This window comes from Chinchilla lanigera, unplaced genomic scaffold (assembly GCF_000276665.1).
Source record: "Chinchilla lanigera isolate Chin_1 unplaced genomic scaffold, ChiLan1.0 scaffold00082, whole genome shotgun sequence".
NCBI lineage: Eukaryota > Metazoa > Chordata > Mammalia > Rodentia > Chinchillidae > Chinchilla > Chinchilla lanigera.
This window is the reverse complement of record NW_004955483.1, coordinates 5,893,451-5,916,278: the sequence shown is the minus strand read 5'-3', so window position 1 is coordinate 5,916,278 and position 22,828 is coordinate 5,893,451. Positions and strand designations below refer to the sequence as shown.

At 38.6% G+C, this 22,828-nt stretch overlaps 1 protein-coding gene across 3 annotated transcripts in view; it reads left to right on the top strand.

Moving 5' to 3' along the window:
* Positions 1 to 22,828, top strand: part of Cdkal1 (CDK5 regulatory subunit associated protein 1-like 1) — a 594,324-nt gene that overhangs the window by 76,793 nt on the left and 494,703 nt on the right. For all 3 annotated transcript variants that reach the window (XM_005403380.1, XM_013503828.1, XM_005403381.2), the window contains exon 4: positions 15,431 to 15,515. In XM_005403380.1, the coding sequence (XP_005403437.1) occupies positions 15,431 to 15,515 (85 nt within the window). The remainder of the gene's footprint in view (positions 1 to 15,430; positions 15,516 to 22,828) is intronic.

Genomic DNA, 22,828 nt, shown 5'->3' with positions numbered 1-22,828 from the left:
GACCATTAAGTAAATTATAGGATGGTGATGACTATTATTTTTGCTAGATGCTCTTCATAGGTTTGAAGTGAGTCTTTTCTCAGTTTTCTGAGTGTTTTGGTCATGAATGGATGTTAGCTCCTCTGTAGATAATATTACTATGATGGGGAATGGGATTATTCTTTTTTGTTGAACTAGAGTAGTAAATAAATGGTACCATGAGAAAGATTGTTTCTGAGACATACCAAGGTACCAAAGATATCACCTGGCTCTTAGGCAACTAAACATATTCTGTATGAAGGGGAAGATTTATAAATATAATTATATGAAAATATTATTTCTTCTTTTTGGCTTTTAAAATAAATATTCCTTCAGTTTTTTAAAAAGTGCACTTTGTCAGTAGTTTTCCTGGTTCTGACATTGTTCCCATAAAAACTGGTTCTTATTTTACTACTGGAGAAAAACATTTCCATGTGGTTAGAAAGCCATGTTCTATGTTTTATAGTGACTTCTAGTCTCTAGCATTTTTTGTGTCACAGCTATATATCCTCGTATTGCAGAGCATCTTGCCTCTCAAATCTACCCCTAGTTTCACAAATAAAATCAAAAAAAGAAAGAAGATATTATCTACAGAAAAACTACAAAAACATTTCAAACTCCACCTTTTTTCCCCTGAGCTCTTCACTCAGCATGTGAAATACTTTAGTGTATATTTCCTCTGTAATTACTCTCCTATAAAGCCATAACATAGCCATCAAAACTTGGGAATTAATCTTTAGGTAATGTTGCCACTTAATCTTAGAACCTTATTTATATTACCCAGGTAATACCATTTGTAGCAAAAGGATGCAGTTTGTAATCATTTTACATTGAGTTGTCATGTCTCTAATTTGGATCAGTTTTTGTTTTTCCTTTATATCTTTGATGTCTTTGAAGAGTTCAGGCCAGTTATTTGAATGATTATCCCTCCATTTGGGACAGTGGTGAGTAGTTTATTTGTGAATAGGTTCATGTTACACATCTTTGGCAGGAGTATCCTCAGAAGAGATTCTGTTTTCCTCTCAGTGCATCCTGTCCAGTGGCACCTCACTCTGATTTGTCTCATTACCGGTGATGTTAAATTTGGTCACTTGATTAAGGTGGTGTTTGCTGGTTTCTCTTCTGTGTGATTATTTTTTTCCTGGTAGTCAGTATCTATTTTGTGAGAAGGTTCTTTGAAACCATGTAAATTCCTTTTCCTCTTCAGACTTTGACCCCTCCCCACTTGGACTCGTGTAATCCATGCCTTTGGGATGCCCTCCTCACCTTTTCTGGGTTCTGGTAGCAAGGCTTTCTTGAACCCTGCTTGGGTACCTCCTCCTCCCATGATGCTCTCACTGAAGATGTTGGGAAGCTGCCATCTCCTGCCCATTGTGGATGCCTTCTTCACCGCTTTGGCTTTCATGCCCCAGGTCAGACTGTCCTGTCATGCAGGTGCTCATTTCACTGTACTCCAGCGCTGATGCCTGCTGGCCGGCCCCTGCTCGGATGCCCACCTTGCCATCCTGGGCTCTGAGATGCTGCCTGTCTTTGTAGGTGCTCTCACCTGCTTAGGCTCTGATGTCTCTTGCCGAATGCTTGCTTTTGTGGTCCCCTCTGCTCTCTTTATCTCTCAGTCATTGATGCCCCATGTCCAGTCACCCTCTTGTACAAGTGCTTTTCTCCTCCTACAAGTGCCGTGACACCCTCTTTCCCTTGGATGAGCTCTCATCACCTCCCGAGGCTGCCCCTTGCCACCGTAATTACCTGCTTCTCCAACCCTTGCTGATGGCTTTCCACTGAATTGGTATAGATAGGGAGTGAAAGTTATTGTAGAAAAATGCTATTATTCATTAAATAAATGTGCAAAGCTTGATTGTTTTAGGTGTTATGAAAGAAAGAATCCCTGTTCTTGGGAGTGAAGGGAGCACACACCACTGTAACTGTCCTCAGATGGGAAGTAGATGGTGTAGACTCAGTGTGTTTCAGTTTAGCCCGTGGAGCTGAAGACCCTGCCTACTATGTTCCAGCTTATGACATCTTGCAAGTCACAACATATCTTTCTACTTCTGTTTCCTCATCCATAAGAGGGGATTATAAATACTTACCTCATGGGGCTGTTGAGGAGCTCAGATGAGATAATGTATTTGAAAATGCTTTGCAAGTGGTAAAATGCTATGCAAATGTGGTTATACAGTTCTAATTTATTACATAGTCAAAATTGAAATATATAGGAAATTAAGTCAAGCGTTTTAATTGCACTGTGACTTCTAGGCAAATTCCCTCTGATTCATAAGGCAGAGACAAGGTCAGCATAGTTTGTGCTTTCACTACCACTTAAGGTCCATTGTTCTGTCACCATTACTCAACCAGGCCAGCACTCCTCTTTTGAAGTCTTTTCAACCATTATGCCTCTGTGACATATTTCCACCTTCCTGATGATTTTTACCCTTGGTGTACAACAGTCTTCCCTACCCCAGGCTCCCGCTATGTATCTTCTTGGTGACATCAGCATCATTGACTGTATATGATTTTTTTTCGTGCTTCTGCAGTTGCTAGTGGCACAGTTCTGCTTGCATATGTCACCAGGTTGGGATGGCTAATACTGAAGTTACAGTCAGTTACAGAGAACTGACCTGGTCCTCCCAGGAGCTTCTGTTAACTTTGCTCATCTTTATCTTAGAGATTGGAAACCTTTTAATTCCACCCTCTGTCATCTGCTATATCTGGTCATTGCTGAGTTGTTTTATGTTTGCAAAAATCTCTTTTCCAGTTTTTTCCCATAATTAACAGCATGCTCCAGGTCCTTATTATCTAATCTCTTTATTATTGAAATGGCCTTTTTTAAGGCAGGTGTTAGAACCTCAGTTTGCTGTTCTCTGTTGAATAACTCAATGAAAAACAGTTGGGGTCTAAGGCAGTTCTCTGAGGAGCCAGTCCTTCCAGGTATGCCAGATGATACTGGGTGTGTCTCCAGAGAGCTGTACAATCGTCTAGGTGGGAGGGTTCAGCCTTGAGAGAATGACCTGCCCTGAAAATAATCAAATTATGTTGTATGCACATACCAATACATCAAAATGAATCTCACCAGTCTGTATCATTAATATACACCAGTTAAAAAAAAACTTACAGAGTGTGTCTGCTCATTAAAAAAAAATTAACCCACCCTGTTAGGCCCAGACCGATACCTGAAAATGTGTAGCATCGAAGAAGACCTGGTTTCTAGAACGTGAATTTCATTCCTGAATGAAGCTGCTGTTAACATGTTGTACATTTTCTTCTAATCTATTTTTAATGCACAGTTTCAGTTTCATTTCACTTTTATATAATTATACTATATGTATATGCTTTCATAACTTTGCTTAAGTGAAAGAAGTATTTTTTCTGTGATATTTTAGTAAGTGTAATTTTTAAACATTGCTGTACAGTGTCCCATAGAATAAAAGGTTGTGTCTTTCTTCCTGTTATAATAAAGTTCCCTGGATGAAACAACCAGATTCTCTATCAGAGCCTGACCGCCAACTTCTATTGAGTGTTTCTTTAGTTTTAATTTTTGATTGTGAGCACTTAGTCTATTATCTGCCTAGCTTGGTCTTTTGCTTATTAACCTAGCTTCCTGTCTCCTTGTTCTTTGCTTGTCCATTCATTCATTCCTTGATTCATTTATCAGTAATAAGAGCCCGTTCTCTTCTAGTTCTGAGCCTGCCTCTGGGAATTTAAAGATGAGCACTTCACTGAAGGACAATTTATTTGTGCATCCTTCCCAGGATGGGCCAGACGCATGGGAAGCAGCACCTTCCTCATTCTGTAAAGGATTTTTTTGGAAGGTAGTGTGTAAATCCCTCTGTGAAGGTTGAGTAGGAGTTTGCAGTCTCAGAGAGCTGGGAGAGACATTGAAGCAGTGAGCACAGAAAACAGAACAGGGTGACCATGTGGCTCAAGTTAGGTTGTATGTGCTACCGGCATTTAAAACCTTTTATTGAAGTAATAATTCATTTGCTATGCAATTCACTGAATTGTACATCCTTCATGAAAATGTACTGAAGCAAATAATCAAAATAAATTTTGAATCACCTAAGAAAAATAAAGTTTAAGTCTGATAAGTAGATTTGGAATTATGGGTTATTAATATTAATTTAGGAAGTTGTTCACAGTGCATTCCGTAAGACAAACTCCAGTTGAATAGTCTCGGTTGTTTTGTTACAATAATTCTCCTACCTATGTGCAGTGACGTCATAAATTATATATATGCACTTCTGTCCTCAAGAAGTCCCCTGCTCCATGACAGTGAGTCAGGTTTTTTAATAGTTCCTTTTTCCCACGTAATCTTTTAGGGTGATATTTTTCCTTCTCTTTATGGCTACTTTATTCCTGGTCTCAAATTCATAAAACATACTTGTAATTTCAGAAATTTGACACAGTCATTTTGGTGAAATTACTTATATCTATCAACTGGTTCAACAGCATTCAGACATATGACTGGCTTGTGCCTAGATGTCCCCTAAAGAGGGGTCATAGGTGGGACCTTTTCAGAGGTGACTGTTTCTAGAGTGTGTGATGCTGGGATTAAGGGTGTGTGGTTACTAAATGAGTCCACTGATGGGTTTGCGGTGCTTTTGAGTGGATAATGGGAAGGCCTATCTTGGATGTGAGTGCTGCCCACCCTAAGGGCATGTAGCCTGGATAGAGTATAAGGGCCAGGAAAAGGGTTGATCCTTGATTCTTGTTTCCTCCATACTTTGCTGCTTTACTGCCTTCCAGCCTTTTGCCTGCCATGAACTCTTTCTCCTCTGCAATGCCCCTCTGCCATGCCACCCTGCCTTAGAGCCAACTGACTACAGACTGAAACCTCTTCCAAATGTGAGCTAAATAAACCTTTCCTTCTTTAATGTTTGGTGTCAGTATTTTGTCTCAGCAAAGAGAAAAGTAACCAAGACAGCTGCTTTAATTTGTTTCTTTCCAGTGGTCATTTTCGGAATATCTCACGTGAATGTGTTGTGAGCACTGACAAATCAGAGTAGACACTAGCCTTCACAATTCAGTTTCATTATTTTAGTCATTAGAGCTTTGATGTTAGTCTTTTTTGCCCTTTGAAATCCAAAGCTTTATTTTTGAATGGCTCTTTCGTGTTTTGGTAATTTCCTTTTTTTTTTTTTTTTTCTTTCAAATTATCAAATTGGTTATTGTTTTGACCCAGCAAGTTTGCTAGGTCAAAAATTACAAGTGGCTCTTGTATTAGAGATGCTATTCTGCAATAATCTAACCTTCCCTTGACTTTTGAATTGGTCCTGAAATCTACCATTCTGAGCAGATGACTTTAATTGTGGATTTGTGCTAAACTGAAGGTTGCATGCAATCTGACTGGAAACCAGATGTTTTAGCAGTTTGCTAGTGAGTTTTTCTGAGTTAGGGTTTGCTCACTGGCTAAATAGAATTCTTTGTGCCATGTCACTTTATGTGAATAAGGCAGGAGATTTTCTAGTAGAGTACATAGATTTAAGGATGCAGTTGTATTTTGAGGTGGTTCATATTATACTTAAGGGCTTGAAAGCCCAGTGTGGCAGGAAGATAGCTTACAAGATGGGCCGGGTGAGTAGTGCCTTTGGATAGGGGCATAGTGGCCAAGTCATGCACTGTCCTTAACGTTCACTGCTATGTACATTGGCTCATGGTTTATAAAACCCATTTAACTTATAGATGTCCTGTTTACGGTTCTTTACACACAGTAACTTTTTTTTTTTTCCCAGTACCAGGAATCAAACTCACGACCTTGCGCTTGCCAGGCAGGTGCTGTGCTGCTGAGCTAAATCCCCAGGCCCTTCACACAGTAACTTGAGAAGTAATTACATGTGAGGACCAACAGAACTGCTGAATTAGGAATGAGGACAGGAATATTAGCAGTGTTCTTTTCTGCATAGTACAAAGTCTGCCTTTTTGATTATGACCAGGACTACTTAGCTATATAATTAGTTTTCAATAGTTATTGGTAGAATTTTGGTAGCTATTAATTTTCACTTAAAAGAAAAAGACCTTTTTTCCTTTATATATAAACAGTTCAAACTGGCCCTTAGTTTCCTCATCTTATTTCTGTGAAGCTCTGAGCAGGATGATTTTAAAAGAACAAACTCATTATGTGGATAATTTTTAAGAAAAAAATGCCTCCTGTAGGAGCTGTGTTCGGCCTCACTTAGACTCCTGACACTCACCAGCTCTGCGTAGCTGAGGGCTGCTCTTAAGCCCAGAATTTCAGGCTGGGAGCTGTGGCTTCTCTCGGTCAGTCATCTGTTCTCCTTTACCCTTCTCCTCTTCTTCCCTGCGCCTCCTTCCACCCGGCTCATGGAAGAATACTTTGCTTTCTTTCTTTTTTTATTTTTCCCTCCCTCCCTCCCCGCTTCTTTTCTGCCCTCGCTCCTTGAATCCCTGCTTCTCTCTCTCCTTCTTTTCCCTTCCCCTTCTTTCCCCTCCCTCCTTTCTGCCTCCCCGCCTTGCCCCCATGGACCTCTGGGCCTGCAGCTCTCAATCACTGACCCACGCCCCCAGCTGGGGAGAGTTCTTCCTAATGAATCATTTTCATTGCTTCTAGAGAACATGGTCCCACCATGCCACGTGTTACACTGTTCTTTACAGTCCATGTAAAGAACAGTAAATGAAATATAGAGGGAAAGATTGATTCATTTGCCAGAATTTCTATTTTGTCTCTTTTTTTTAAGTTTCAAGGAGTTATTTTTCAAGATGGGTGCCTTTGAATTTCTTATTCAAGTGTACCATATTCTCTAGGTTTTTGGTAGTCTCTCAATGGTTTGTATTATATAAATAAACTTCCTGAGGATGATTAAGCATAGTGGACATTCATACTGTTTGGGCTTGAGTTGTCTTCTAGAGGTCTGTGGTAAAGAAACTCTCAAAAAAGGTTTTTGGGTCCAGAGCAATCCAATTTTTTTTCCCTTGTTTGTTTTACTCTTAGTGAACTTTTATTTGTGCAGCCTACTACCCTCCTCCCTGAAATCTGTGAATAGATTCCTTTTTTGTTTTATGCCACTCCTCCCGTTGACTTTCAAATGGAAGAGTTGTGTAAGATAAATGTTTTGTTCTCTTGTCTGTGTGAGCCATACAGAAGCCTGCAGGGCAGGGAAGGTGGCCACCAGGGCCTGTGCTTTGGGGCATGATCCTGCATTCATGATTAATTCTCCCTTTGCTTCCCTGTCTCAGACCGGGAGCTGACGTGTTCAAAACCTTGGAAATTTTGGAAATAGTGAAATAGCTGCTTTTGAAGTCTAATTATTAGTTTTCTTAGAAATAGCATGAGACACCCTCAAGGCCATGTGGTACTTCTCAGTTTAGTTTTAGATATTATCTGCATTATTTTTGAGCAAGAGGCAAAAGAGCCACTAATAAGGCATGCTAATTTCCTTAAATTCACAGTCTGTGGAGTCAGCGTGTCTGGATTTCTGATCCCAGCCCACCCTTTTACTGTGTGATTTTAGGAAAGTTACTTGCTAAGCTTTAGATTCCTTCCTTATAAAATTGGAATTAAAATGAACCCAACTCAAATTGGGAGGATTATATGAGAAAATGAAATGTGACATTCTTGGCTTACTGCTGGACACAGAATATGTACTCAATAATGTTAGCCTTTATCATGATTATTAAGCAGATTTTTATCACTTTAGATATAAAAATAATTTCTAGCATATATAAAGAAATAGTTTAGAAACAAAGTAGGTTTTGATTAAAAACTAGTTTGTTTCTGTTTCCCTAAACTTGAGGTGGATGGTTTGTTGATGACCATCATTTTCCTGGTTCAGTCAACCCAAAAACTTTTACTAGGGGGAGAAAGTCCCTTAGAACATGTATATCAGCCTGGTGTGGTGGTACAAATATGTAATCCCAGCTCTTGGGAGGCTGAGGCAGGAGGATTGTTTTGAGTCTCAGGCCAGCCCTAGGATACATAGTGAGTTCAAGACAAATGTGAACTACGTAGTGAGACCTTGTCTCAAAAAACCAAACCACAGCAACCAAAAAGAAAGAAAGAAAAAAAGAAAATGTGTATCAGGTCACTGTGTTTTGATGGATCACAGCAGGAAAATAGCTTAGATTCTGTCTTTTGAGTGAAAGGAAGCTATTGAAAGTAAGCAAAATATGGAGAAAAAACCAAAATATTTTTAAAAGGCTTGATTAAGAGAAAAAAGGAACACATACTTTTAAAATTTAAACAACACAGATGGAGTATAAATTAAATATTCTAGTGCCTCTTTACAGAATTAAAGTTTTAAAATTCATAAAAGCAATGTCCACACAAGCTTTAAAGAACAAAAAAGAGAAGGAAATAAAAGGCGCTCATGAATACTATGTTGGAGAGACTGAAATTTCATCACCACGTCAGGTTCATATATGCTTTGCTCACAGCAGTATGACCATTGTCTTTTTCATTTTTGAAACACAAATGAGATACTAGATATTCTTTTCCATACCTTTCCTTGTTTTACCTTACAATGTAACCAGGATTATTTCAGCTGTAGTCCTGTGTTGATTTCCCATTGCTATGACAAAATACCTGAGAAAATCAATGTGGAGGAGGAAAAGTTTATTTTAATTTGGGTTTCAGAGGTTTTAGTCCATAGTTCTTGGTTCTGATGCTCCGTGCTCAGAGAGAGGCAGAACATAGAGGAAGCTGCTCACCTTGTGGCGTCTGGGGAACAATGAGAGACTGGGGAAAGGGCTAGAGTCCCAGTGTTCCCTTCAAGGGCATGCCCTTAGTGACCTAACCTTCTCCTACCGGCTCCCACCTGCAACAGTTTGCACCACCCCCCGTAGCACCAAAGACTGAGGAACAAGCCCTTAATGTACAAGCCTTTAAGACATTTAAGGGGAAACATTTAAGATTCAAACCATTGCAAATCCTGCAATTTATTTAACCAGTCTTTCTATAATGGATAGACAGCCTCTCTAGGCTTTTTGCTATGTTTAATAGTCTTCAGTGAGAACTTTTAAGCTTACATATACACATACACGCACACACACACATATATATATATATATATATATATATATATATATATATATGTGAGTATGTGATGCCCATCCTATAAACATGTGTAGGAGAAACTCCAGTGTGCACGCACATGTTTCATAGCTATTCTCACCTTGCCTTTCGGGTAGCTTTGTGAAGAGTAAAAGGCTGCCAGTGTCCCCCATTCTTTTGCCTTCACTAGATAGCATCATAAACAGCATCACTGTTTTAAAATATTTTCTAGTTTGATATAAGCATATAGCATCTCATTTGAAATTAAGTGAGGTCAATGTATATCAGAATATATTCCTAATAGATAAGAGATACAGATGTAAAGCCATATCTGTGTATTAGAAGAAAACACAGATGAATTCCTTGGTGATCTGGGAGGAGAAGAAATGTCTTCATTATGACTCAAAATTGAGAAGCAATAAGAGATAAAGGTAGTACCTTTGACATGGTAGAAATAAAAATGTATGAAGAAACTATAAAACTTGGAATGAAAAACTGGGAAAAATCATTACAGGCTTACTTGATACAGAATTAATACCCTCTGGCTTGTTTCTGTAAGTGAAGTAAAAGTTGAGGTAAAATGACCATTAGGTTGATGGAAAAATTGGTATAAGATTGGGACAAATGGAAAACAAATAAGCAAATACCCCTAAAACAAAATTTGTGAAACATGAATAGTTGCTCAACTCATAATAAGAGAAATATATATTAAATCCTTGCTGGGATTCTGTTTCCTCTGGGTCCAGAGGTTTGATAGCCCACTTAGTTGGCTACCCTGAAGGGTTTAGGCTTCTAAACTAGATCTGTATCATGGCTTTATCACTGGCAGCATTTGGTTATGTGCATGTGCTCTTAGCTGCATACCTGGAGTTATCAGTGCTCCGGGCCAAAATCTCAGAGTGGGTAGAATTCTTCCTTGGGTCTTCTCTAAGCCTGTGCTCCAAGCATAGTATCTTCTTACCTATGCTTCCTTCCCCTGGTCCATTGTTGTTCATCTTCTCAGTGCCGTTCTGTAATACTGCTCTTCTTCCCAGAGCACTGGAAAGTCCCATTTGAGTCTTCTGAGTCAGTCAAGACCATCTCTTGTTCAGAGGCATTTAATGACCAAATCATCTACACATGGTAGTGTGTTCATACATTCATTTTATTTGGAACATGAGGTTCTGGAAGACAGGTCTTCTGGTATTTCCTGCTTGTTCTAGATGTTACCATTCCAAGGTAGACATGTCAACCTGGCTTACTTTCTCCTTTGGAGATGTGTTCCTTGGAGCTCTTCTGTATGAATGGTTGAAATGGGGATGTGCCTTAAGATTGTCAAGAACATGAGCATAATGGACTACTGCCTAAGTTGGCTTCAAACTCTTGGACTCCAACGATCATCCTGCCATCTTTCCTCTCTGGAAGAAGTGTTACGCATTGGATAATGTTGATGCCACCTGAGAACTCAACATATTTTCATGAGAAGGTAACACATGGGAAACCAGTGTTCTTTATTTGCAAACAGCCATTCAGTTTTCCTTTGCTTTGGTAGGAAGATTGTTTTCTGTGCTATTTAGTAAAAAGGGCCTTTGCTAGGTAATTGTGGGGCATAATTGACAATTCTGTTTTTAAAAATGCTTTCTTTTTTAGACTTATGTGACACCATGTTCCCCAGTTTTCTTTTCCTTCTTAGTGACTATTCCTTTTAACAAATTTGATAATTTTTTAAAGGACTATCTAGGTTGGCCCAAACTTCCGGGCTCAAGTGGTCCTTCTGCTTCAATCTCCAGAGTACTAGGACTACAGGCATGACTTACCATACCAGCTTTCTCTTTACATCTTAACTTCTCTACCAGATAACTGCATGACCTGTATATCTCCTCCCTCTTCCGCTCCTTGATTGATGATATCACAGCATGTATAGGAAAGGACTAAATCACTTTTCTGAAAGACTCCCATCCCTGAACATCTGTTTCATATGTACAAATTCCAGCTGGGAATTTAATAGGGATCTTAAAAGTAACATGGCGAAACAAAACTGTCGATTCCCTATTCTTCAAATCTGCCTCCAGGCCTTCTTCATGTCAATAAATGGCAGCACAAACAGCTCAGGACAAAATCCTTGACATATGCTTAATAATCCAGCTTGATTCTTTCTTGCACATCTCTTATTTAACTTTGCTGTTAATTCTCTTGACTCTCTGCTGCTGTTTGTTCAAGTGTCCCCCAAAGATTCATCTGTTAAAGGCTCAAACTCCTATCTTATCAGAGATTTTTTACAAATTTGTTTATGTTTTAAGGACTGACCAGATTGGCCTTGAACTCCTGGGTTCAAATGATTTTCCTGCTTTGACCTCTTGAGTGCTGGGACTACAGGTGCACTCCACCATGCCTGGCTTCCTTTTTACATTTTAACTTCTTGGGAGGTAGTGAAACTTTGCAAAGGCAGGGTGTAGTAGAAGATCCTTAGGTCTTTGGCAGTGTGACCCTAAGGGGAGTATAGGACCTAAGTCTGTTTCACTTTCTCTCTTTTGCTTCCTGGCTATGAGATGAGTGTTTTTACTCTGCCATGCCCTCTTGCCATTATGGTTTGCTTAGCCATAGCCTAAAACAAAGGGGCCAATTCATTATGGACTAGAACTTTCAAATGTGTGAGCTCAAGTAAACCCTTTCTCTTTAAAGTTATTAATCTCAGGTATTTTGTTGTAGTGATAGACAGCTGATTAACACAGTTTACTTCCAAAGTATGTCCCAGCTCGCTTCTCACTCTTGCAGTTCTATATCCCTGTCCATGTTACTGCGGTCTTTTATTTACTGTTGACCTAGTATATCAGCTTTTCGCTTGTTTTGTTGATTTAACACTCCCCCCTACCCCCACCAACCTTTGCTTTTGCTGTGTTGTGCCAGAAAAACTGTTGACTGATTCAGAGACTCCTGTGGCTTATAGGGGCCCTGCACTTATCAATGGATTTAGTCCACTAATGTTCATAGCTGAATGTGCTAGTAGGAGGTGGGCCCTGTGCTCTGCTCGGCTTCCCTGTTGCCACGAAGTGAGCAGCTTTGCTCCACCAGGCCTTCTACCATGATGTTCCTGCCTTGCAGCCAGCTGACCATGGACTGAAACCTCTGAAACAATGAGCCAGAGTTTTGTTCTGAAGTTGTGGTGTCAGATATTTTCTTTTGTCAGCAGGAGAGCAGACCACTGCCCCACGTAGAGTCTTCACAGTGCTACCAGAGTGGTTTTTCTGAATTAGTAATTAGTTCATGTAGGGAATCTGTAGTGTCCTCACTTAGAGAAAAAGTTCTTAATTTGCCAGTGGGAATCCAATGATATTCCAAAGTGGATTAAACCAAAGAATCTGACCTTTGTCTGCACCTCTGACATTTTTCTCCGAGCTTTCCATATCCATTCACCCTCTGTTCCTAGACATAAGAGAACTAGTTTTGTTTCATGACCTTTGTATGTGCACTCTTCCTTTCCATTCTTGCATGGCAGATTCCTTCCCATCATTTGCTGCAACTCAGATTCAACTTCCAGGAGAGGCTTTTTTGTCTGTCCATACCCTGACTAAACATCTTCATGTTATCAAGTGAATTTACTTTGTTATCAACCTGAATTTACCTTCATGTTATCAACCTGAATTTACGTGCTTATTTTTCTTTTTTTTTAAATTTATTTTTTAATTTTTTAAAGTAAGACTTCCTCATAATGACTCTGAACTCCTTGAGGAGACTTCCTTTCGCAGGCATGTCCCTAGTACCTCTTGTAGAGTCTGTCACGTAAGAAATCTTTACTCTGTGTGGCTTTTGATTGATGTATACCTTTAAGTAGAATCATCTTTGGATAATATTCAATAAGATGTACTAACACAATGTGGAGTTCAGAAATAATTGGATATTGACCATGGTATTCTCTCTTGCATGCTCATGGCCCCCTCATGCTATAGTGTGTACTTCTGTTTTGGGGGTGAAGGTCCTAGGAATTGAACTCAGGACCTCATGTTTACCAGGCAGGTGCTGCATTGCTGTGCTATATCTCTGCCCCTGTAGACTATACTTCTTTTCCTACTTTTACTTGGCCCAAACTTGCTCTGTAGAGCCTGTTTCTTTTCCTACCTTTAATAAAACTTTCCTCCTGTTTAAAAAACGAGAGACATAATCGAGTATCTCTGGAGTCCATTGAAAAGTGATGCTCTTTCTCTCTTGTGGCATGGCTTTCTAAAAGGTTCTATAACTTTGAAGGCACTGTGGTATAGTCATAGTATTCCTGTTGATTGCAGTTATTGGACCCACAATCACTTTATTCCAGAAGTCACCATTGGCGCAATTTGAATACAAAATAGACAAAGTAGAATAATTTTTTTTATTTATTGCTGGTGTTTCCTGGGAGAAAGATGGTGCTATGAATTGTCTAATAACTTCAAGGTAACTGCAAAGAATATGTCAGGATACAAAGCTGGCATCTGGTATAGATAGTTTGTCATTAGGATTGGCTATTTACTTGTTTCTTAAAAAAATAAATCCATAGTCATTATATTTTTTTATCATTAGTTAACAGATCTCCATGACTTTTTCCTTATCTATAATGCATTACTCATAGTAATGACCTGTCTTTCCAAGATTTGATATTAACTCAGTAAATATTTAATAGTTGTCTGTCATGTACCAGGAACTGAAACAAGTTGTAGGGATATAGCTATGAATAAGGTAAAAACCTCAGTCCTAACTATTTGTTAAATGAATCATTGTCTCTTTTGAAACTTATTTCAGATCCTCATTGGCCTTCTGAGCTTTTGGAATCAGTGCTATAGGCACGAGGTCTCACACACTGATCTCTCTGTCATTCTCTTCTCATCCTACACCTACTCGCACATTGGTTAGTGTCCCATGGCTATTTGAATGCCTGTTCTATACCCTTCACTGTATTAATATTTAGATATCCAGAGAACAGCTGATTAAAATGTTGTCTTCAGGATCTCTTAATAGAGACAGACTGGAAAATGAATGCTTTTAACATAGAATTATAAAGTGTAAGAATATTCTTAGCACACAGTCTGTTAGGGTAGTGCAGAGAAAGAGATCTAACAAGCCTGAAGCTGAAACTGAAGGGTGAGAAGGAATTTGTGTGATTGCACGAAGATGAAAATAGGGGAAAATGAGTATAGAAGTTGGGGAGGCAGGCAGCTAGATCTGGGTAGGCTTTGAATACCAACTGTCAATCACTGGAAGAATCGGATGGTACTAACATGAGATTGATAGAGGAATGGTCTTTTCAATGGCACTGTGGGGGAATGATGTGTAAGGAACAGAGAAGGTAGGTAGGTACTCTTCTGTGTTTTGCAGGGGAGTGACATAATCAGGGTTATGTTGTATGAAAGGCCACTTTTGCTGTTGGGCGGAGAAGCAGGCCATTAGGGTGCTGGGGGGCTGTGAATGGAAGGTCGAGATGGGTCAGGAAGGAATCATAGGATCAGCTGGCATACAGTGATAAGGAGTTGCCCTTGCTTTTTATTTTATAAGGAATTTTTTAAAACTCTGACTCTTTACAAAACAATTTTGCTATATTTATAAAAAACATTGGGGTGAAAAAGTTATTTCCAAATTATCAGAAGCTCCGATTTGGGTGCCATCCTTCCAACCTGATGCTCTAACTTAACTCTCCTTCCCAGATAGCACATGTACACAGAGATGTCTGCGCGCGCACTTGGTTCTTTATGCCATTTGCTTCTGTTCTTACCGGAATGCTGTTGAAAGGGCTAGTTTTCCTTTCGTTATGGTAATCCTATTTTAATGAACAAGGTCCTTTTAGGCAACTGGGGTATTGAAAAGGAAGGCAGACTGCTAGGTACTGTAGAGATTTTTAAGTTCATTTAATAAACATAGTTTGGGTTATTTATTCCATTGCAAGTATGTTTATTATATTTGCTAACAGTATTTAATCAAACTGGTGATAGAAATGACTAATTTTGAGGTAAATCATTAGTTCTTGAAGGCAGACAAGTTGCTGTTTTTAATAACTTCTCAAACTGAAGAATACTCAGTATCTGCTCATTCCTATGCCTGAATGATGTTAACACAGTCTAAAAGGGAGCAGTTAATTTTATATGCAGAGAAGATTAGGTCAGTTTCATTTTTGTTTGTGGAATTATTAAATAGTACTCTTGCACACTGAAAATTACGGAAGATAATGTTCGTCCTCAGTGCATTTTCAGTGAAAAGATGCAGCACAGAATACACATTTTTGTTTTTATTGCTTGTGAATATTTCCATATTACAGCAATTACCTACTGTCGTATAATTGGCTGTTTACTTGCCTCTAACACTGCCCCCCCCATCGGTCTCCTACCATCTGGGTAAGCACTTGGAGATTTTTGATGTGATTAAATGTGATACTTAACTTTTCTTTTTTGTGTTCATTTTTATTTTTATTAGAAAATCCTTCTGAAGCAGATTTATGGCTCCTCAACAGTTGTACTGTAAAAAACCCAGCTGAAGACCACTTTAGAAACTCAATTAAGTAAGTAGAAACTTTTTCTCCCCAATTTTTGATAATCAAGGTAAGAATAGCAGCAAATTAGTCATGAAAAGATTTGTAAGTATGATGATAAATATTGGGCATTTATAAAAAATACTGTGAATTCTATTTTACTGTTTTGAGTTTAGCTGATAAAGAACAAAGCTTTCATGAGAAAAGCTTTTCTAATACAATTTTTGTATTTGTGTGGTTAGCTAGGAGGTGATTTCAATGTTTGTTAAGTGTTCTCTGTGTTCTTTCTGAAGAACCCAGTGCAGACTTTGTGTGCTTGCGTCATACAGTTGTTACCTCTTCTCTCTTCTCTGCCTGCCAGCCCTCTTCTAGGTGCTGTGAGGCCTGCCCTACACAGGAATGACACCGGGTAACTGGCACATAAGTCCTTTTTGCTTTGTTCCCTCAGGTTAAGGTGGAAAAAGTGTCCTCTTTTATGTGTGCTCTATACATTATCCCACCACCTCCTGTGATGATCCTCATTCTGTAAATTATTTCTTCATTCTATATTTTCAGCCTGTCCGACCCCATTGGTGCCTTTCCATCAGCATTTAGGTCTAACCAACCCCCAATGCCCCTCTTAGCTTTTATCCTGTTTTTCTCTTGTCCAGCCAGACTTCTTAAGGTTTCCCATTTCTTTACTTTATTCTCCAATGTATTCCTCTCCTCTTCATTGTGATTATTGTAAAATACATTATTGAAACCCTTTAGTTTACATAATAAGCCTACACCTGTAAATCCAGCATAAGAAATGCATTGTCAAGACTGTAGACATAGCCATGTGTCTCTCTTTTAATCACACTCCCAACAAGTAAATTTTTTTTTTGTATTGGTGATACCCAGGGCCTTCACACTGAGCTTCACACCAGCCCTTTTTCTGTTTTTAATTTTCTGACAGGATCTTGCTAAGTTGCTTAGACTGGGCTCAAACTTACGTTTCTTCTGCTTCAGTCTCCCAGAGTGCTGGGATTACCTGACTCAAGAAGTAACCTTTATCCTGCCGTTCTTTGAGCCATTCTTTTATCTTGGTTGGTAGATTGTCATCTAATAAGTGTATTTTAAAACAAACTAGTTTGAACTGTATTTATTGGTCTTATACTACTTGTATTCTTCTGAGATTTGCCTCTAATTTTATTCATCTTGATGAATATACAGTGACCCTAACTATTCATGAAGATTAGTGACTTTTTTCTGTCAGGAATTCAACCCATAGCAGCACTCATGTTAGGCCTGTCCTCTACCATTAAGCATTCAGGCCCTCTTTTTTCTTATTGATAGTTTTAGTTCTTCCCAGGGTTTTGTCTTTATGAACACTTTCACTATGAGTAATTTAAGCATTTTCTGGTGCAGGTGGGTAAGGGTTATTTCAGGATACGTACCTCATAGGTGAATGATTGGGTCCTAAATGTGTTCACATTCAGACCTCAGTGGGTAATGCCAATCTCTTCTTGAAAATGATGTACTGGTATTCATTCCCTTCAGGAATGGGTGAGTATGATTGGTTATGCCCTATTCTCGGTATATGCGATATAGTCAGGATTCTACATTTTTCCAAATTGCTTGGTGAAGATGCTATTTTATTGTGATGTTAGTTTGTGTTTTCATGATCATAGATGAAGTTGAGCATTTTAAAATCTGCGTATTGGCCAGTTGTATTTCCAATTTTTATGAAATGGCTTGTCTGTTTTCTTGTTGAGTTTTTATATTTATTAGTTTTTATATTTGTTATTTATTTTTTATATTTGTTTATTATTATAATATATGTGTTCTGTTTACTGATCTTTAGATAGTATATATATTTTATTTTCTCCCAATTGTGATTTATCTTTTCACTTTTAAAAATTACATGTTTTGATGGCTTTAAATTGTGATTTGACATTCTTTAAGTCTTTACTTTTGGTCTTTTCTTAAAAAAATTTCCCTTAACTTGACGCTATTAAAATAGTACCTTATATTTCTTCTGTTAGGTTCAGGCTTTTACATCTTACATTTAGGTCTGTAATCCATTTAGAGTTGATTTTTTGGAGAGGAGATGAGTATGGTACTGGGAAGTGGTCCAATTTAATTGTTTCCATGGAGATATCCATCCACTAGCTCCTATATCACTTAACAGTTTTCTTTTAAACTGTGTTTTCTTTTACCTCTGTATTACCCAGTGAATCATGTATTGTTATCCATAGATGTTTTGGATTCTGTCTCTTGGCCCTCTTTTTCCTATTGGTCTATTTCTTTATTCTGGTTCTTATTTTGTAATGTCATAAGTAGTACAGATTTACACTAAGTCTAGCTACTGGAAAGTGTCAGTATATCTTTGTAGTTAAGAGTGTCCTGACTGTTCTTTGCTCATTACCCTTCCATATAAATTTAAAATCAGTTTTGAAGTTCAACAAGGAATACTAGTGTGATTTTGATTATGATTGCTTAGAAATTTTAGATGACTTTTGGCAAAAATTGAATCTTCATCATTTTGAGTTTTCTGTACTATGAATAAGGTATAGTTAAGTATCACTTAATGACAGATTTATTTGAAAAATGCACAGTTAGGCAGTTTTGTCCTATGTATTTAGACTAACTGAGATGTCACCAGGCAATGTAACCATATGAGACCACTGTGGTATGTGTGGTCTGTTGTTGACCAAAACATCATTATATGGTGCATGGGTGTATTTAGGTCTGCTTAGATGTTCAACAAAGTTTTGATACTCTTAAGGTCCTATGCTTTTAAAATATTTTAAAAATATTTTTCCCTTAACAATGTTAATATTGAGTTGTTTCAGTAACATCGTTTAAAGGCATCTCTTTTCTCCCTTTATCTGTGCAGTGTTTTATATCTTTGTACTATTATAAATGGTGAATTATAAAATATCGTCTATAGTGTTTGCATCCTTGGCCTCATCCTTGGTCTCAAAGGCTTAATTCTAGCCGCAGTGTGAAGAATGGCTGGGTGTAAGGGACAGTTGAGGTCAAGATTTGAGTTAGGCTGGAGCTGCAGTAGTCCAGGTACTGAGGGTCTCATTTGAAGTGGAGGCACTTTGGCAGAAAGGAGTTGATGTTTTTTGAAGGAAGAATTCCTAGCAAGTCCAACATCGTAGAAGACTCTGAGTTTCTGACTAGAATGAAGTAGGGAATTTCAGGAGGGAGTTGAATTTAACCTACACTTGTTTGTTTGTTTTTTTTTTTTGTACCAGGGATCACACTCACGACCTTGTGCTTACCAGGCAGGCACTTATACCACTGGGCTGTATCCCCAGCCCCAACTTGTTTTATTTTTGAGCATGTTATATTTTGAAGTCACAGATAAATATTTTAATAGAGAATGAATATATTTGACTTTTATTGAATATCCTCTGTGTGCAAGCACTGTTTCGTGTGCTTTACATGGATTGAGTATCACCCAGCATAATTGTTAGAGCCCTGTGTAGAGTCTAGTTTTATTCCTGTTTTCCAGATGAAGTGTCATCTAGTTGACGGATGAAGCTCTCTAAGGATATTCAGTTTCTGAATGGTGGAGTGGGATTTTAATCTAGGCAGTCTGAATGAGAGTAATTTTGACTATTATTATTATTTTACTGTGCTTTCCACATACAGAAAGCAGGTAAGTCGTGGTAGAATTGAGGCAGATGTCAAAGAATTTAGTACCAGAAGTACAGATTTAATACTGTTGGTATAGAAGTGATAGTCAAGTGTGACAGTATCCTCAACCCAGTGCAGTAAAAGGAGCAGAGGAGTTCTTACTGAGTGAGCCATGGTAGGCAGCAAGAAGGTAGGGATGATGCAGAGGAGGCAGGGTCATCTTTAGGAGTGTGGTTCAACATAAGATACGGTGTTTGAATGATTAAGTGATGACTTCCCACTTGTCATCATCTCCTAACAAAGAACAACAAAGATGAGTAGTGGACAAACTTTACTGTACATTAACTTATACTACATACTTGTCTACATTCTTGTCTGACTTTTCTCTTTGCTGAGACAAAATATCCAACACCCAAAGTTAAAGGAAGAGAGATTTATTTTAACTACCTTTGTAGAGATATCAGTCCATAATTGGTTGGCTCCAAGGTAGCGAGATACGGCCGAGGGGCATCGCAGAGGAGAAACAGTCCATGGCAAAGTAGGTCAGGCAGAAGGCAGCAAACAGCAAGTAACAAGTGACTTCTTTTCTGTCCCTTATATCTTATCCTAGCACTGCACTGTGAATCAATCCCAGCAGCATATCGTTGATCATGGCATTACAGAGCCTGCTTCCAGCTACCTCTGAAAAATCCCTCCTATGACTTCAGGAGGCTTTGGGGGGACATCTAGAAACAAGCCAGAACAACTCTCCTCAACAGTTCTTTCTCTTTAGCCTCTTCTCTTGTGTACCTTTTGTGTTTCTTATTTACTTCTAAAGATGTTTTCATGGGAATAAAATTTAAATTTAAGGAGAGTGTGCTAGCATGTGGCCTCTTCCTTCGCTCTCACCGGGGCTGGGGATTTAGCTCAGCGGTGCAAAAGCACCTGCCTGGCAAGCGCAAGGTCATGAGTTCGGTTCCCGGTACCGGAGAAAAACCAAAAAAAAAAAAAAAAAAAAAAAAAAACCAAAAAACCAAACCTTCGCTCTCACCTCCAATTTCTTCTGCCCATGTTTGAAAATTACAGTAGCAGAGTGGGTCGTATTATTTGTCTAGCCTGGACACCTTAATCATAATGATTGCTCTACTTTGCCTTTTATTTTTGGGCAGTGCTGGGAACTGAATCCAGGGCCTTGAGGTTACAAGCAAGTCCTCTAAGTCCTCTACCACTGAGTCCTGCTGCTCACTCCCGATGTGTCATCGTCTCTGATCATCTGCTTTTGTTTCCTTTCCAGTGTGTTCTCAATATGTAATAGTTGTTTGTCTTTAATTATTCATTACTTTTGTCTATTGAGCCACCAGGCAGACCACCACCTTATCTTAAAGGAGCAAAGAAAGATATGGGTTTTTTCTTTCATTTGGCTAATATAGTCTCGTTGGTTAAGAACTAGAAGTTGAGAATTTGTGACAAGTATCTCTAAGTTTTTATAGTACAGTCAGTATATTGTTGTTGAGATAGGAGTTTTAAGTAGCAAAAGTAGAGGTAAAACTGTGTTTGCTGGGCAGCTTTTGAAGTTGAATGCTACTGCCTGTAGGAACTTTGAAAAACACACACTCTTCCTATGTTTTATGAGGCAGCCTGTTGGATATAGCTATTTCCTTCTGAGCATTTCTCAGTTGCCCTGTCCTTATTTTATCCATTATCCCAACTTGATTGAGACAATATGGCCTTTAACTTGAGGGGTCCTTGAGTAAATGAAAAGATCAAAAGTTTCAAAAAAAATAAAATTTGCTCTTAATGAGAGTATCAAATAAGAAAACTGCTTTGACTAGTGCTTTATAGAAATGTGGGATCTTTTCCATGCCACCTAAAGGAGGTCATTGAGAGGCTGGTGAAAATAAACACATCTTGTGTGTTCTGTATAAATGACAGGAAGAACAGCCAGCTTGCTTTGATCATGGACTGACAACCTCTGTTTGACCTTGTACATTTTAACCCAAATGGGCACTGTGGTTTAGCCATACTGATAGTGGGCAGAGAGTCATTCCCTCTTTTAACCTCTTTCGCTTGTAGAAATAAATCATAATGCTATAGGGGGTAATTTATATATCGGAGGGGAATTACTTACAAGAGCAATTGAAAATGACAAAACGGATACAGAGGAAAAGTGTGTTTGGAGCAGAGGATACCTGCTTGGTATAACATCTTTTTTCTCTAGCAAATCTCCTTACGTAACATCCTGTTGCGCAAACTTCAGAATTGCTGGATTCTAATTCCTATTGTGAAAATAGTATTTGTTTTATGTAGATTTATCCTGGAGTTCTAAACTTGAAGTTGAGGAAACTGCCAGAATATTATTTCAGTTCGAATTTATAAGTAATCTTCAAAAACCTTGACTTGTGAATCATTGCCCTTTAGCAGTTAATTAACTAATTTAAAAGAAAATAAAAACTCAGCTGCTTCTGTTGTTCTCTCAATTCAGTAGCAGTCAGGTTATTATTATTTTTAACTAAATACTATTCTACTTAATTGTAAAATTTCAGTTAAGAAATAAAATTTCAATTAAATTCCTGTGGTATTAGAAGATAAAAGCATGTTCGCTTTTTTTCTGGCCTTTTGCAAGAAACCAGTTAATGTGAGTTTTTTTGAATTAAACTTATTTTTTTAATGCTATATTTTATTGATCTTTTTGTTAAATATTTTAATTTAACTTTTCTATTTGTGTGAAGTGCTGCTTTAGTTCAGTATCAGATTTATGTTACGGTCTAAGGTGTCAGTCACAGAAATAGTGAATTATTGTTTTACTGGTCACCATCGCCTTACTTCAGCCTGCATTGCCCACAAAGAGTTTCCTGCTGTGTGGAAAGTTAGTTATGAATGCTGGACCAATGACCTCATATTATTGGTCAGGTATTGCTAAGTGAAATTTTTCTCTAAACAGTGCTATGCTGAATGAGTTTATATTTGCTATCTATTTTCAGTGTTCAGATACTTGCCAGTGGGCTGATTCCCTCCCAATCTGTTTCTGACCTTTTTCTTCCCAAGATCCAGCTGTGTATTCTCCCTCTGGATGATCCACTGACGCTTCTGGTCACCACACGTGCACCTCCTCCTTCCCGACCTCATCTCTTCTCAACAAGGGTCCCACTGTGCTGCCTGTCTTCTCGGGTTGCTAGTTTCCCTCCCCATCTTGCCCCATTCTCAAGGATCTTTCTTCCTTAATCCTTCCCTCCTCCATTTTATTTTTTTTATTTTTTTTTTTTGGTCTTTTTGAGACAGGGTCTCACTATGCAGTTCAGGCTGGCCTTGAGCTCACTTTATAGCCCAGGCTGGTCTTGAACTTTCAACGATCCTCCTGCCTCAGCCTCCAGAGTGCTGGGATTATAGGATGCGCTACCATGCTCAGCCCTCCTCCATTCTTTTTTTTTTTTTTTTTTTTTTCGGTACCAGGAATTGAACTCATGACCTCGCACTTACCAGGTAGGCGCTGTGCCGCTGAGCTAAATCCCCAGCTCCCTCCTCCATTCTTATGCCAGTGTTGTGTTCCTTGTGGCACCTGCAAGAAAACACCTTGTCTTTAGGTTTCATCAGATTGTCACAGGATGCTCATACCTTTGAATCGAATCTTTTCTCCCCATCACTACTGCTGCTGCCTTGGTTATGGTCCTCATTGTCTCCTCCCCTTAGTATTACCGTGTGGTTTATAGCTTGTTCCCAGCTCCTTTCTGTTCTAGTTAATGCATTCCCTTCCT